Raw genomic sequence first — 12,158 nt, forward strand, 5'->3', positions numbered from 1 at the left:
AGTCATTCCCAAAAGCGAACATATTAGCCTGAAGGGTTTAATAAATTTAAGTTACTTAGTAACCATTTTCTTGGGTCTCATGAGGGTCTGGATGTTAGTTATTTAATTAGCCTTGAAACGATTTATCATGAGAGTGAAGAAAATGGGTAGGGGAAGCGGATGTGGTAAGGGAAGCTGGGAAGTAAATTTGACTAAACCAATGTTTCCTTTTTGAACAGTGGTCTCTCACCAGGGCAATACTGTCGCAGTCCAGACAGTCCCTTTAAGACCCTTAAGAAATCCGTTCCTTCTACCCCGTGGATAATACCCAACTAATGGATGAGAATAAAAACACTGTTGTAAGGAAAAACAATATTTATTGTTTGACAATAATTTAATCAATGGCAAGATTTAACCTTTTACACAACTCAAATTTTGACTAGTTATATTCTGATGTAGTTTGAGTTAGTTATCGAGGGTAAAACAAGTAAAGACTTGAAATAATTAAGGAACAATACTTGCAATCTTTATTACACAAACCATTATATTATACATACTTAAAACAGTGCATCATTAATGCCAGCTATTTAAGGAAAAATAAATTATGTTACTGCCTCAAAACCAAACTATGCATAATGCTGGTAATTTTTTTGCAGAAAACATTTTATTGTTATCAAATAAGTCATAATCTTTTGCACATTATTTTTTAAACAATAAATAAATAGTAATACGCAATATGCATTCAAAACAATAATCGTCTTACGAAGTTAAGTTTTACAATTTCCTTTTTGGTATTGTTGAATTTATCCTAGTATTCGACTCTACATATACATTAATTTAGTTATGGAAGCAATTTCAATAAACATATATTATTATTTAGATTCTCAGTCAGTACCTGAGATAAATTTGGGCAGGGATCTAAAATACTTAAATGTACACTAATATGCATATTGTGTGCCCTCTACGCTAAAATACTTTATTCTCAATTATCCATTTTTATTGTCAAGATGTTTGACGATTTGATTGGAGACAACTTTGGTAGCTTCTCCCGCATTAGGAATGAGAAATCGATCCATGTCTTTGATCACTAAAGTGTCCCCGTCTGGCATACCGTATTTAAATGTGATCAGTTCAGGGTGACGTTTTTTGGCTGTAATTTTGACAATGGAAGATAGCGGCCGCCTCACATTTATCTGCGCATATCCTCTTTTACCTTCAACATCTCTTAAAACTATTAAATGGCTATTAGTAATTACTAAATAAGCATCGTAAATGTAACCATTCATCATGACCTCCTGACATTTAAAATAACTGATGATGTTTGATGTTTTCAACCATTCGCTCAAGTGCACAACCTCTTGTGAATAATCTTCCTCTGTAAGGGCTTCTTCAAATCCAAGGTCACCATCATTATCTTCATCTATACTAAATACTGGGGCTACATTTCGGTAACGTTTACCATTTTTATCATTTTTAGACACATGTCTTTCAATGACGGGTAAACTCGCATTAGGATTGACGATGTAATCAATCAGTTTACCTTTCACTTCTTGGGATTTGGTTCGCATCGCTGCTGAAAGTTTGCTGAACAAATCAACAGTGGGAATATTGACTTTTTGGACAGGACGATCATTTCCTTCAGATTGAGTATTTGGAGCGCATACTAAACATCTGAATGGATCATGATCTTCCAAGCAATCGACCATGTGGTCCCCGAAGTAATCATGTATGGCTGTGTAACCTCCATCTAGCATAGAAACATGTTTAATATTTCTCTTTAAGAATGCCGCCACCACCATATGGGCATACATGTCTATTTCTGACCTCCCCGATCCCAAGAAACACAAGTGCTCCCCCGCAGCCAAAGAATGGGCAGCCAGCGCCTGCCTCTGGGCACTTAACAGACCTTGAACAGCAGTGGCAAATGCCGATGGCTCTTGCAACATCAGATTGCAATCCAAGTGAAATGCTGTTGAAAGGTGTCCCGCATTATACTGCTCAGCGGGACGACAGTCAACCAAAAAGAAGCGCACCCCTTCGGAGTCAGGGGTTAATTCCATGGTAGCATTCTCCACTAATTCATTGACAGACACCGGTATACACAGCGCTTGAGATACAAATTTAGATTGAACTACGGGAAGGTTTTCTCCAAAAATAATGGGAATCACATCTCCTTGGAATGAAGTAGGCGTCTTATGGGCATAGTACTGTGCGAGGGAACAAAAATCATTCACATCTTCAGATTCTAAAGCACAAGGCATATTAATGAGGAATTCTATAACCACCTCTTTGGTGTCAGCTTTTTTAGACAGAATCTGTTCCCGGGCATTCACTATCATGATTAAGGCGAGAAAGAAAACAAAGAATGGATCGGCTTGCTGGAAATACAAGTCCCACATGGCTTGCACTACAGGCAAACTGCAAGTTCCGGCAAACAGGCTTTGGAACCAAACCTTACAATACTGTTCTGGTGTTATTCTTTTTGTGTCCAAAAATGAACATAATTCAGGATCATGATATTGAAGTAAAAGCCACAAGATATGAAATGGAGTTCCATTCTTACCACAATTCTTTGGAACGTAAGTATCGAGTAACTTTTCAAAGAGGTTATATGTGTCTGATAACGGGAGCTTCAGATTAAGTAAAAGCAGCAAGATTTCAATGAATCCGTTATTTCTCTCATACTGAATCTTACGGGTCTTGCAATAAAAAGTTATAATGGATTCTAAATCAGACGTAACATATACTTTGTCTTCTTCTTCATTCCCCAGCTTTTCTACGAAGGTCGTTACATCTTCTCGGAGAACGTTTTGATTGGGTAAGTCAAATATTTCATCAAAGTTTAGCAGCTGGTTTCCTTTCCCGTGAACGTTAAGGCATACTTGCCAAACATCTGCGCGCACGGTTTCTGGAATAGATTTGCCTTTGCATACGGCATATATATCACTTGCGGAGCAATCATCCAGTAGAACCGATTCCAATTCTATAATCCTGAAACAAGTAAAAGTAATATAAATAAATTTAAAGATTATACTCTATGCATAAATGCAGGGAACTATATTCCATGCTCACATAATAAACATTTTAAACAAATAAGATTAGGTTATCTTTATTATTCTTAATCAAACAAAGCAAGATTCCACAAGGTTTTATGATTCATAATATCCAAAGTCACACATACAAGAAACAGAAACAAGAAATCTAATCACAATGACTGATCGAATGATATAAATCACATTTTATATTTCGTAATTATGTTAAGTATTCAATCATTAAAAATGTACAAAATGTCTGTTTCGACAAATCATTAGTGAAAATTGTGAAATGGTACAGCAACAGCAAGATCAGCGCATCCAATTGCACAATACGGGCTGCGGAAAATCATTTCAATTGTATTTAATTATTCGCTTTTATTAAAAGGGGAGACAATATTTAAATATGTTTTTAATTGCTTTATGACCCAACAAGTACATGGCGTAAGAGTGACAGCTCCTTAACATTGATGTAATAAAATGTTATCTTACCAAGTGTTATCATCATCGAAAGGCATTGTTATAACTTTTCTTTGTAAATTGCATATATACAGATAGAAATGTACATGAAACACAAATAATTTAGTAACGTTATTCTTTATTTTATGTCCAAAATAAAACCATTGTTATCAAAGAATAAATACCATAAATATACCACTCTCTAGATCGATATCTTCCGGCTTTTTGTATCCAACAGAATTATACAGTACTTAACCACAGATATACAAGCAGTACCTACCGTGCGGAGCAGAGCAGTAGACAAGGTAGAGGAAACTCAAGGCCATTTAAAAAAAGATGCGACCATAGACAACATAATTGCTCTCAGCCTACTCTATTTACTCACTAGCCCAAAAAAACTATTATAAAAATAAAAATGTCCTTGAAGCAGAAAAATGTCGAAATGTTTTCCAAGGACAAGGTTCATCTGACTAAGAAAATAAACTTTTACAGTGCATTTCCTTAAGATGAAACTTGTTAATCTGAGAAGAAGAGACCCAAAATGACAAGAAATTTGCAAAAACACTGAAGAAAATTTCCAAAACATGATTGTCCGACAGTACGACGAAAAATTCCGACATTTTTCAGCCTCATGAACTCATGGTTACATATGTTTAAAAATCTTTAATTTCACCAAAACAATAAGATAATACAGGATAACACTAATCAATAACATGAATAAGTTTATCGATATAATAAATAACATTTATACGTTGTGGAGGAAGACATATGTCAAGTATCAAGCATTGTTCAAAAAACCGAACGAATAACCTAAAACTGTTAATTCACTTTAAACTTGAACTTACGTAGGTAGGTTGAATATAATATGTTTATAACTCGCTAACACTATACTGGCTTATATTGTATTTTTATCACGAACAACTTTAACACGCAATATTTTCGACGGAAATGATAGTATTTCGGCAGCAAATGACAACCCGCGTGTATAAATAAACCACTGTCATTTTGTTTGAATGATTTGAAAACTGTCAAACGGCATAATTCCGTCATCTCTTTCTGTTACACGAGTCATTATGGTAGAGAGCGAGAGATCAAACCAATCCTTCTGTTCTCACCATTGAGATCTGAGCTTTTAGCCATATTATTCGTTTTCTATAAGAATTTTGAGGTGGGCGTGGCGGTTTCAAATGAGTTTCATGGCCAAAGCTTAGTTAAATGCCCCTGATAAATACATTCAACATACGCACATACGTCAAAAACCACAAACCAAAGACAAAACATAAAACCGTAGACAATTTTTAAAATTATCATATTTGACTTGTATCATTTTTGTGGCATAATAAACGAGAACTTTTTACAGCAATTTCTTGCCGGCAATGTATTGCCATCTTCTTTTTTCACCGGTGAATGTCTATCTATTGCATGTCGCACAAGTGCTTTCAACTGTCGAGAGCCAGTAGAACAATGACATCCCCAATAATTAGCGTATGTTGTGTGTCAAATGTTGTAAGGTTGAAGGGAGTGGGAGGAGTAAGGAGGAGGAAGAAGGAAGTTGGGAAGTAGGTTCCTGGTTCTTCAGAGCTGGTCGCCAAATATGACCAAAGTCATTTCAAGCATCGTTTCAATTTGAATGTTGTTCTTTCACCACGGCGATATTATGATTATCTAATACTCTGAGGTAATAGGTACGTGAGTTTTTCGAAAAAAGCTTTTTTGTCAATCTAAATCCCTTGTAATAGAGCTGGGTCAATCACTAGCGTCGTGAGCGGGTAGCGAAAACACTATCTTTATACATACATGACCCGAAACCCACCACACAGCTACTTTCACTTTCGTTTGACTTAGGCAGATAACACATTCATAGTAAGAATTTATAATTTTTTTCTCAAACATATTACCGATCAAACTTCGTCGTCGGGAACCGGTTTAAAAAGTATCTGGAAGAAGAAGCGGTTCTACGCTTTATGTATGTCTTCGGGTACTGGAAACTGGAACCCCAATTAAATGGAAATTATATATTTTAATGGAAAGCCTATTATAGATTCCGGGAATCTACCGAAAGATAAAATTTGGCCCGAGAAAGTAATTCGAGATGTGATGCCCGGTCTACAAAATTCATTCGCATGCATCTTCTATTCTATCTTACATGGGTGTTCGCCTCGCCACACCAGCAACTGGCACCCAGCACCCGGTAGGTCCCGAGAGTGGGTCGCGAGACCCGGGTGCTGATGAAAAAATAACCTACTCACTCTTTGGTAGCTCGTGAGCGGGTTTCAATTTATTTATTGGACAGTTTGTATAGCGCCGCTTTTGTGAGATATCACCTAAGGGGCACTTTACAGTTGATGCAGGTATTACAAAAAATATAAATATTACAAAAATGAAGTGAAATTAAGTAAAATAAAATGAAGTACAGGAACAGGTGATGAAGTACAGGAACAGATGACACGAAGATGAAGACTCTGCAGCAAGAATCCTAGGTGGTGAAGAAACTGAACCAGCTGCTGCAGCGAATGTGTGCACCGCGTCCATCAACAGTGCCAGCGAGAGGTTCGTCATCCGTCCAGGTATGTGTCTGCTGCAAATAAAGTGCTGACACAATATCCTCTCATAGATACCAGACCTTGGCAGCACCGTGACATTCGACGAAGATAGAGGATGAAGTCTCTGCAGCAAGAATGAGCTGGTCATTTGCAATTCTCTTGAAATTATTAACCGAATTAATCGAAATCAATACCTATTACATAAAACACTAATTTTTAAGGGTTTATTTACAAAATAGGTACTAGGGCATGGAAACCATCTTGAGTGACTCATCTAAGCGTTCTCAAATAATTTGCACTTGACGGTGTGTTCGTATCCAATTAAAATCTATTATTCACTAAATTGCTAATAAAAGGGGGAGTAAAACGCACATCGGGAAAAAATGACTGTGTCCGTCTAAAAACTCTTCTGCGTCTTTAGACTTTTTGATAAACATACTCATTTTGCTTACTAAAATTAGGTTTGCATTTTCCAATCAGTCTAGCGATGATGCGAAAGTCAGGAATTTTGTAAGAATGTGGTTGTGTTCGTTGTGTTTATGCTCATTATTTGTCGTGTGAATTAGTTCAATTGAATATAGTGGAACAACTTATAACGGACTTTATTAACATTTCGCCCATTTCTTTATAATCGTGTACATAATAAAAAATCAAGTTCGTGTTATTTGTGTTTTCGTATTTGCTTTGTTGAGGAGGATAATATGTGTGGACTTATTTTTGAAGCATTAAGCAATACAGCTACATAATGGTTAACATGATTAGTGAACATTGATGTGCACATTTCTAAAGAAATCCCTTATATCTTCACTTTAAAATGTAGAATAATGGCATATTATTTTACAACTTTGAAGTTTATGTAAGTAAAATGTCAAATAAAACAAACTTTTAGAGAGTTTACAAGCATGCAAGATTCTAATTTATTATTGTATACTACGTACGTTCAACAAGTAATAACACCTCAACTAGCTAAAATGACTTAAGGTTTGTTTGTGGACTGTATACATATTGTATTCCAGTGTATTATTTAATTTTCAGTTTATTATATTCTAAAAAGGGTGTTATGATTTTTATAAGTTTCAAACAATAGGTCAAAATCTGTCAACATCGATTGAATTTTTGGTTAGTAAACTAACAGCAAGTTGAAACCAAAATTAAAAAGTTTTGTTTAGTAATAATAAAAGTGTTTTGAGTAAGTAAAGTGTGTTCATGTAACTTATGAAGATTTTTTTAAATTACATAGTTCAGGATTTTTATGTTTCACTTAAGAGTAGTGAGCCAAATCTCATTCCCCTTTTGCCAAGGATTGCGTCAAACAAGATGAAGATAGTAGAGCACCGTGTTTCACTTCAAAACTCATATCAATTTCTTTAGATGCTGCAAAATGCTCCCCTTTCCAAAGCCTTTTCAGTGTATTATATTTTTGATCACAATATGAACTAAATAAATAGTATGATCGCTAATCTAAAAACGTCATGAATGAAAAATGAATGTAATCTATTTTTATTTTTAGAATGATGGCATGGTAGATCTGCGTTCTAAAAAGAGCCTTCCATCTGGCTCTGCAGCAGAAGACAGTGCGATGTTTGTTTTAGACTTGCACAAACGTAGACTTATGAAAGATGCCTTCTACAGAAGCAATTCAAGTTTGGAGCTGGTAAACACAGAACACCAATACACGTCCGGCCTGCACACCAGGAGAGAGTATGGAAGTCACGGCTCTATCGACGTCATAGGCAGTCCCACATCCACCGGAGAGAGTTTCTTTGCCATGTTACAAGATTTCCATCCTTCAGGAATACCTGTGGACCAGCGCTCCCCTGGACCCTCTGAATACCTGCGCGGGAAGATGGACCCCCCCTTGGAGAACTCCAATAATGCAATTTCCATAGACTGCGAAGATGGAATTAGTAATAAAAATATGGTAGGAGGTTCCAGCCCTAAATTGAAGCTGAAGTTCCACAAATTCTGGGGTAGCAGCGCTGGCAGTGGTGTGGGTAAACTACCACGACACCAGGTGCCTCTGGACGACAGTATTTTGAATTCCTCCTCGAACAATAGCTGCTATTCAAGTATGACCTCTACGTGTACTGACGTTGAGGAACAACAGAAGAGGAAGGGGTTTGCTCACTATGACTGCCAGTCACTCACTGCCAACCTGGGTTATGCAGCTAAATTAAGAGGTATTCTGTTGGGACGAAGACGGAATACAACCACCGGTGCCTCGGCAGCTTCCATGGTGACTCCGCGGGCTGTGGAGTTAGACGGGGAAACGGAAGATGATGTGGGAGACGGCCAAACCAATGATTTGATTGAGAGTTGTCCCTTTTTTCGCAATGAAGTTGGTGGTATGTATGGACTTAATTTCACAACAATATGAAAATTTTAACACATTGTGTCCCGACAACACATTGTTGTCGGGACACGGCATTTGCCGTTTTTCGCGGACTGTCGGTCAACTGCAGGACACGGCAAATGCCGTTTTTGTCGACTGTCGGTTTTTGGCGGGAAACGGCATTATACGGGTTTGTTATCAGCGTGAAATAAAACGCCTTGAAGGGTAATTTGCTACCTGGGTGCTAGGCGACAGTCTGTCGATGTTATTTGAGATGCCTTGTCCGGGTTGGCTAGTGTGCCGCTTGTAAAGGCGTCGCCACAAATCTACAGTTTTTATGCGTATTTATATCACGTATTGGACTATTTTTCATTCCGCTCGCATTGTTTTGTTTACTGTTTGGTATTTTATTATTTGAATATATTATCATTGTATAGGACTTTATCCCTACAAAAATGTCTTTACAAGCCAATGATACATGCACTTATGGTGTGTGATGGATTATCAACATATGAAGTATTGATTCCTTGAAAGAATAAATGAAGACCCCAAGGCAAGAAGTTGTTAACTTACATTTTCGTAAAAAATGAGTTAGAATGCTCTCTAAACTAATTCGCATACGCTCTTTCCAATGAACACCATGCCAGAGCTTAAAAACGTCAAGAACATGCTTAAATCAATGTGATGAACATGTTAACTACGTGTTTCTGTGATATTAAGTTAATAAAATCAGGGCAAGAACTTGTTAACTACTAAGTTAGCAAGTTCTTGCCGTAATTCTGTAATTAACAACTTCTTCCCATCTACATTGGTTTAGATTTATATGGTTAACATGTTATTCACTCACTTTAACGTTTACTTTGGTGGTTTTAAAAAGTTTTGCAGTGGGTGTTTTTTTTATTTAAAAATCATCGAAAATGAGTTCCAGAGGTGAAAAAATGGTGAAGATGTGTCAAAAGATGATCAGGGAATCAGGTAAGCTGTATAAAACATTATTGTTCATCTTAATTTATCCTTAAAGTAGTTTTAAAATGGGTGAATCATTTTTGTTTTGGTGTTTTTCTGTCTAAAAGTCAACAATTTTTTTATTGTAATGCTTATTAATTTGTTTCAGGAAGTGTTCAAGAGTCCACTAATTTAGTACAACCTGAGAAGCATTTAGAAATACCCCAAAATAATGTAATTTTAATGGATGGTAAATGCAAAAAAAATGTTTTACTCTGTGACTCTGAATATTCTTTTATGTTTTAAATTCCTTCATTAATGCTTTACAATATTTCGTTTCAGAAAGTGTTCAAGACTCTTTTTTTTTTTTTTTTTTTTTTTTTTTTTTTTTTTTTTTTTTTTTTTTTTTTTTTATATATACAATAATATTATTATTGGGTTTATAAAAACAGTTTATTTTTAAACAAGTTCTGCTGTGTAATTATTATTACGCGTGACAGCTGTTTCGCCCTCTGAAGGCATTATCAAACTGTGGGTAGCCCACTTACAGACGATAAATTTATATTATTTCTAGGTAGGTATTTTAATTTCATTTACTGATTTCTTAATTGATTTCTAAGTAAAATATCAAAAATTATTAATGGTTATTACCCCAGCAAAGTTTCCCCAATTAGTGTAATGTTTAAATTTGACTGAATGTCTTTATGTTAGTTATTCCCAAACGATGACTCATAGGGTTATTTTAATAGCATAATTAAGTACTTCATAGTGCACTCATATTTGCATTAGGTTTGAAGATATCTAGTAGGGGTGAACGAATTATATTTGTTTGTTCATTAATTAGAATAGCTTTTGGATTATTAGAGTTTTTGTTAATTTCTAACTGCTCTAAAAGATTCAGTTTACGGCCTTTATTTTGTATGTGTAACGGAGTTGGTTTATTATTATCATTAAGTGAGTGATTTTCATCTAGGAGATGTTTGGCAAATTGAGATTGTATTTTATTATTATTTTTAAAAGATCTTATATGTTCTTTAAACCTAGTGTTAAAGGACCGGCCCGTTTGTCCAACATAAACAGCGTTGCATTCGTCACACTGGAGTTTATAAATGCCACTATTTTGTAATTTGAGTACCTTACTTTTTGAGTTTTTAAGAGATGATCCTAAGTTGTTATTTGTGCGGAAGGCAATATCTAAACCACACTTTTTGAGGACTTTGGCAATTTTATTAGATGTCTGTCCGATGAATTCTAAACACCCGAATTTATTATTCGTCTTATTATTAGTCGTTGGGTAAATTAATTTAAGGTTATTTTTGTGTTTGTTATTATTAATTATTTTTTCAATGTCTCTACCCTTGACGACTAATAATAAGACGAATAATAAATTCGGGTGTTTAGAATTCATCGGACAGACATCTAATAAAATTGCCAAAGTCCTCAAAAAGTGTGGTTTAGATATTGCCTTCCGCACAAATAACAACTTAGGATCATCTCTTAAAAACTCAAAAAGTAAGGTACTCAAATTACAAAATAGTGGCATTTATAAACTCCAGTGTGACGAATGCAACGCTGTTTATGTTGGACAAACGGGCCGGTCCTTTAACACTAGGTTTAAAGAACATATAAGATCTTTTAAAAATAATAATAAAATACAATCTCAATTTGCCAAACATCTCCTAGATGAAAATCACTCACTTAATGATAATAATAAACCAACTCCGTTACACATACAAAATAAAGGCCGTAAACTGAATCTTTTAGAGCAGTTAGAAATTAACAAAAACTCTAATAATCCAAAAGCTATTCTAATTAATGAACAAACAAATATAATTCGTTCACCCCTACTAGATATCTTCAAACCTAATGCAAATATGAGTGCACTATGAAGTACTTAATTATGCTATTAAAATAACCCTATGAGTCATCGTTTGGGAATAACTAACATAAAGACATTCAGTCAAATTTAAACATTACACTAATTGGGGAAACTTTGCTGGGGTAATAACCATTAATAATTTTTGATATTTTACTTAGAAATCAATTAAGAAATCAGTAAATGAAATTAAAATACCTACCTAGAAATAATATAAATTTATCGTCTGTAAGTGGGCTACCCACAGTTTGATAATGCCTTCAGAGGGCGAAACAGCTGTCACGCGTAATAATAATTACACAGCAGAACTTGTTTAAAAATAAACTGTTTTTATAAACCCAATAATAATATTATTGTATATATAAAAAATAAAAAAATAAAATGGAGTTCTACAAATTAAACTTAATAACAATAAATAAATGTTCAAGACTCTTTGACTGGTGTTGAGTTTGGGATATTATTAGGAATATCTCAATATGATGTCATGTTAATGGTAGGTAAACTTAAACATACTTTATTGTGACACTAAATTCTTTTGAACATTGAACTAAAAATGATTATTTTATTGTACTTAGTATTTTCAGAAGATAATCAGAGTAGTCTAGAGTATATCGCTACTACCACTGGTACAGGAGATATAATTTTGGAATACGTACAACAAGATGAGATACTCAATACTTTAAATCAAACTGGTGAGTTTGATTTAAAGTATTGAGTAAATTGTACCTCGCATCCGATTTGTCAATCCCAAAACTGTATGAGCTCTATAATATGTTTTGTGGAGAAAAAGAGTATGCCCCTCTTTCGTTGAATCGTTACACTAGAATCTTTACAGAGGATTTCAACTTGTCGTTTGGTGTGCCTAAGACAGACACTTGTGGGACTTGCGTTAGCAAAAAATCTGACCAAATTCATGTAAATATGTACAAAGCTGCATTTGAAATGCAAAAACATGATAAGAAAAAGGCATCTGAATGTGATGAAACTTGTTT

General features: G+C 35.0%; 2 protein-coding genes across 2 annotated transcripts in view; one reads left to right on the forward strand and one right to left on the reverse strand.

Annotated features, from left to right (window-relative positions):
* Window positions 1-367: 367 nt before the first annotated feature.
* On the reverse strand, window positions 368-3,660 carry TBC1D23 (TBC1 domain family member 23). Its single transcript, XM_089635341.1, has 2 exons — window positions 3,504-3,660; window positions 368-2,970 (listed from the first exon to the last, which is right to left on the reverse strand). Exons 1-2 carry the CDS (start codon window positions 3,527-3,529, stop codon window positions 966-968), a joined length of 2,031 nt encoding a protein of 676 aa, XP_089491467.1. The 5' UTR covers window positions 3,530-3,660; the 3' UTR covers window positions 368-965.
* A 2,850-nt stretch (window positions 3,661-6,510) lies between these two features.
* Window positions 6,511-12,158, forward strand: part of LOC149421030 (signal-induced proliferation-associated 1-like protein 3) — a 30,350-nt gene continuing 24,702 nt past the window's right edge. The window contains exons 1-2 of the mRNA XM_089635718.1: window positions 6,511-6,869; window positions 7,524-8,358. Of these exons, the coding sequence (XP_089491844.1) occupies window positions 7,533-8,358 (826 nt within the window). The 5' untranslated portion in view covers window positions 6,511-6,869; window positions 7,524-7,532. The remainder of the gene's footprint in view (window positions 6,870-7,523; window positions 8,359-12,158) is intronic.

Source organism: Hesperophylax consimilis, chromosome 9, assembly GCF_061612785.1.
Source record: "Hesperophylax consimilis isolate HC1 chromosome 9, BYU_Hcon_1.0, whole genome shotgun sequence".
NCBI classification, from domain to species: domain Eukaryota; kingdom Metazoa; phylum Arthropoda; class Insecta; order Trichoptera; family Limnephilidae; genus Hesperophylax; species Hesperophylax consimilis.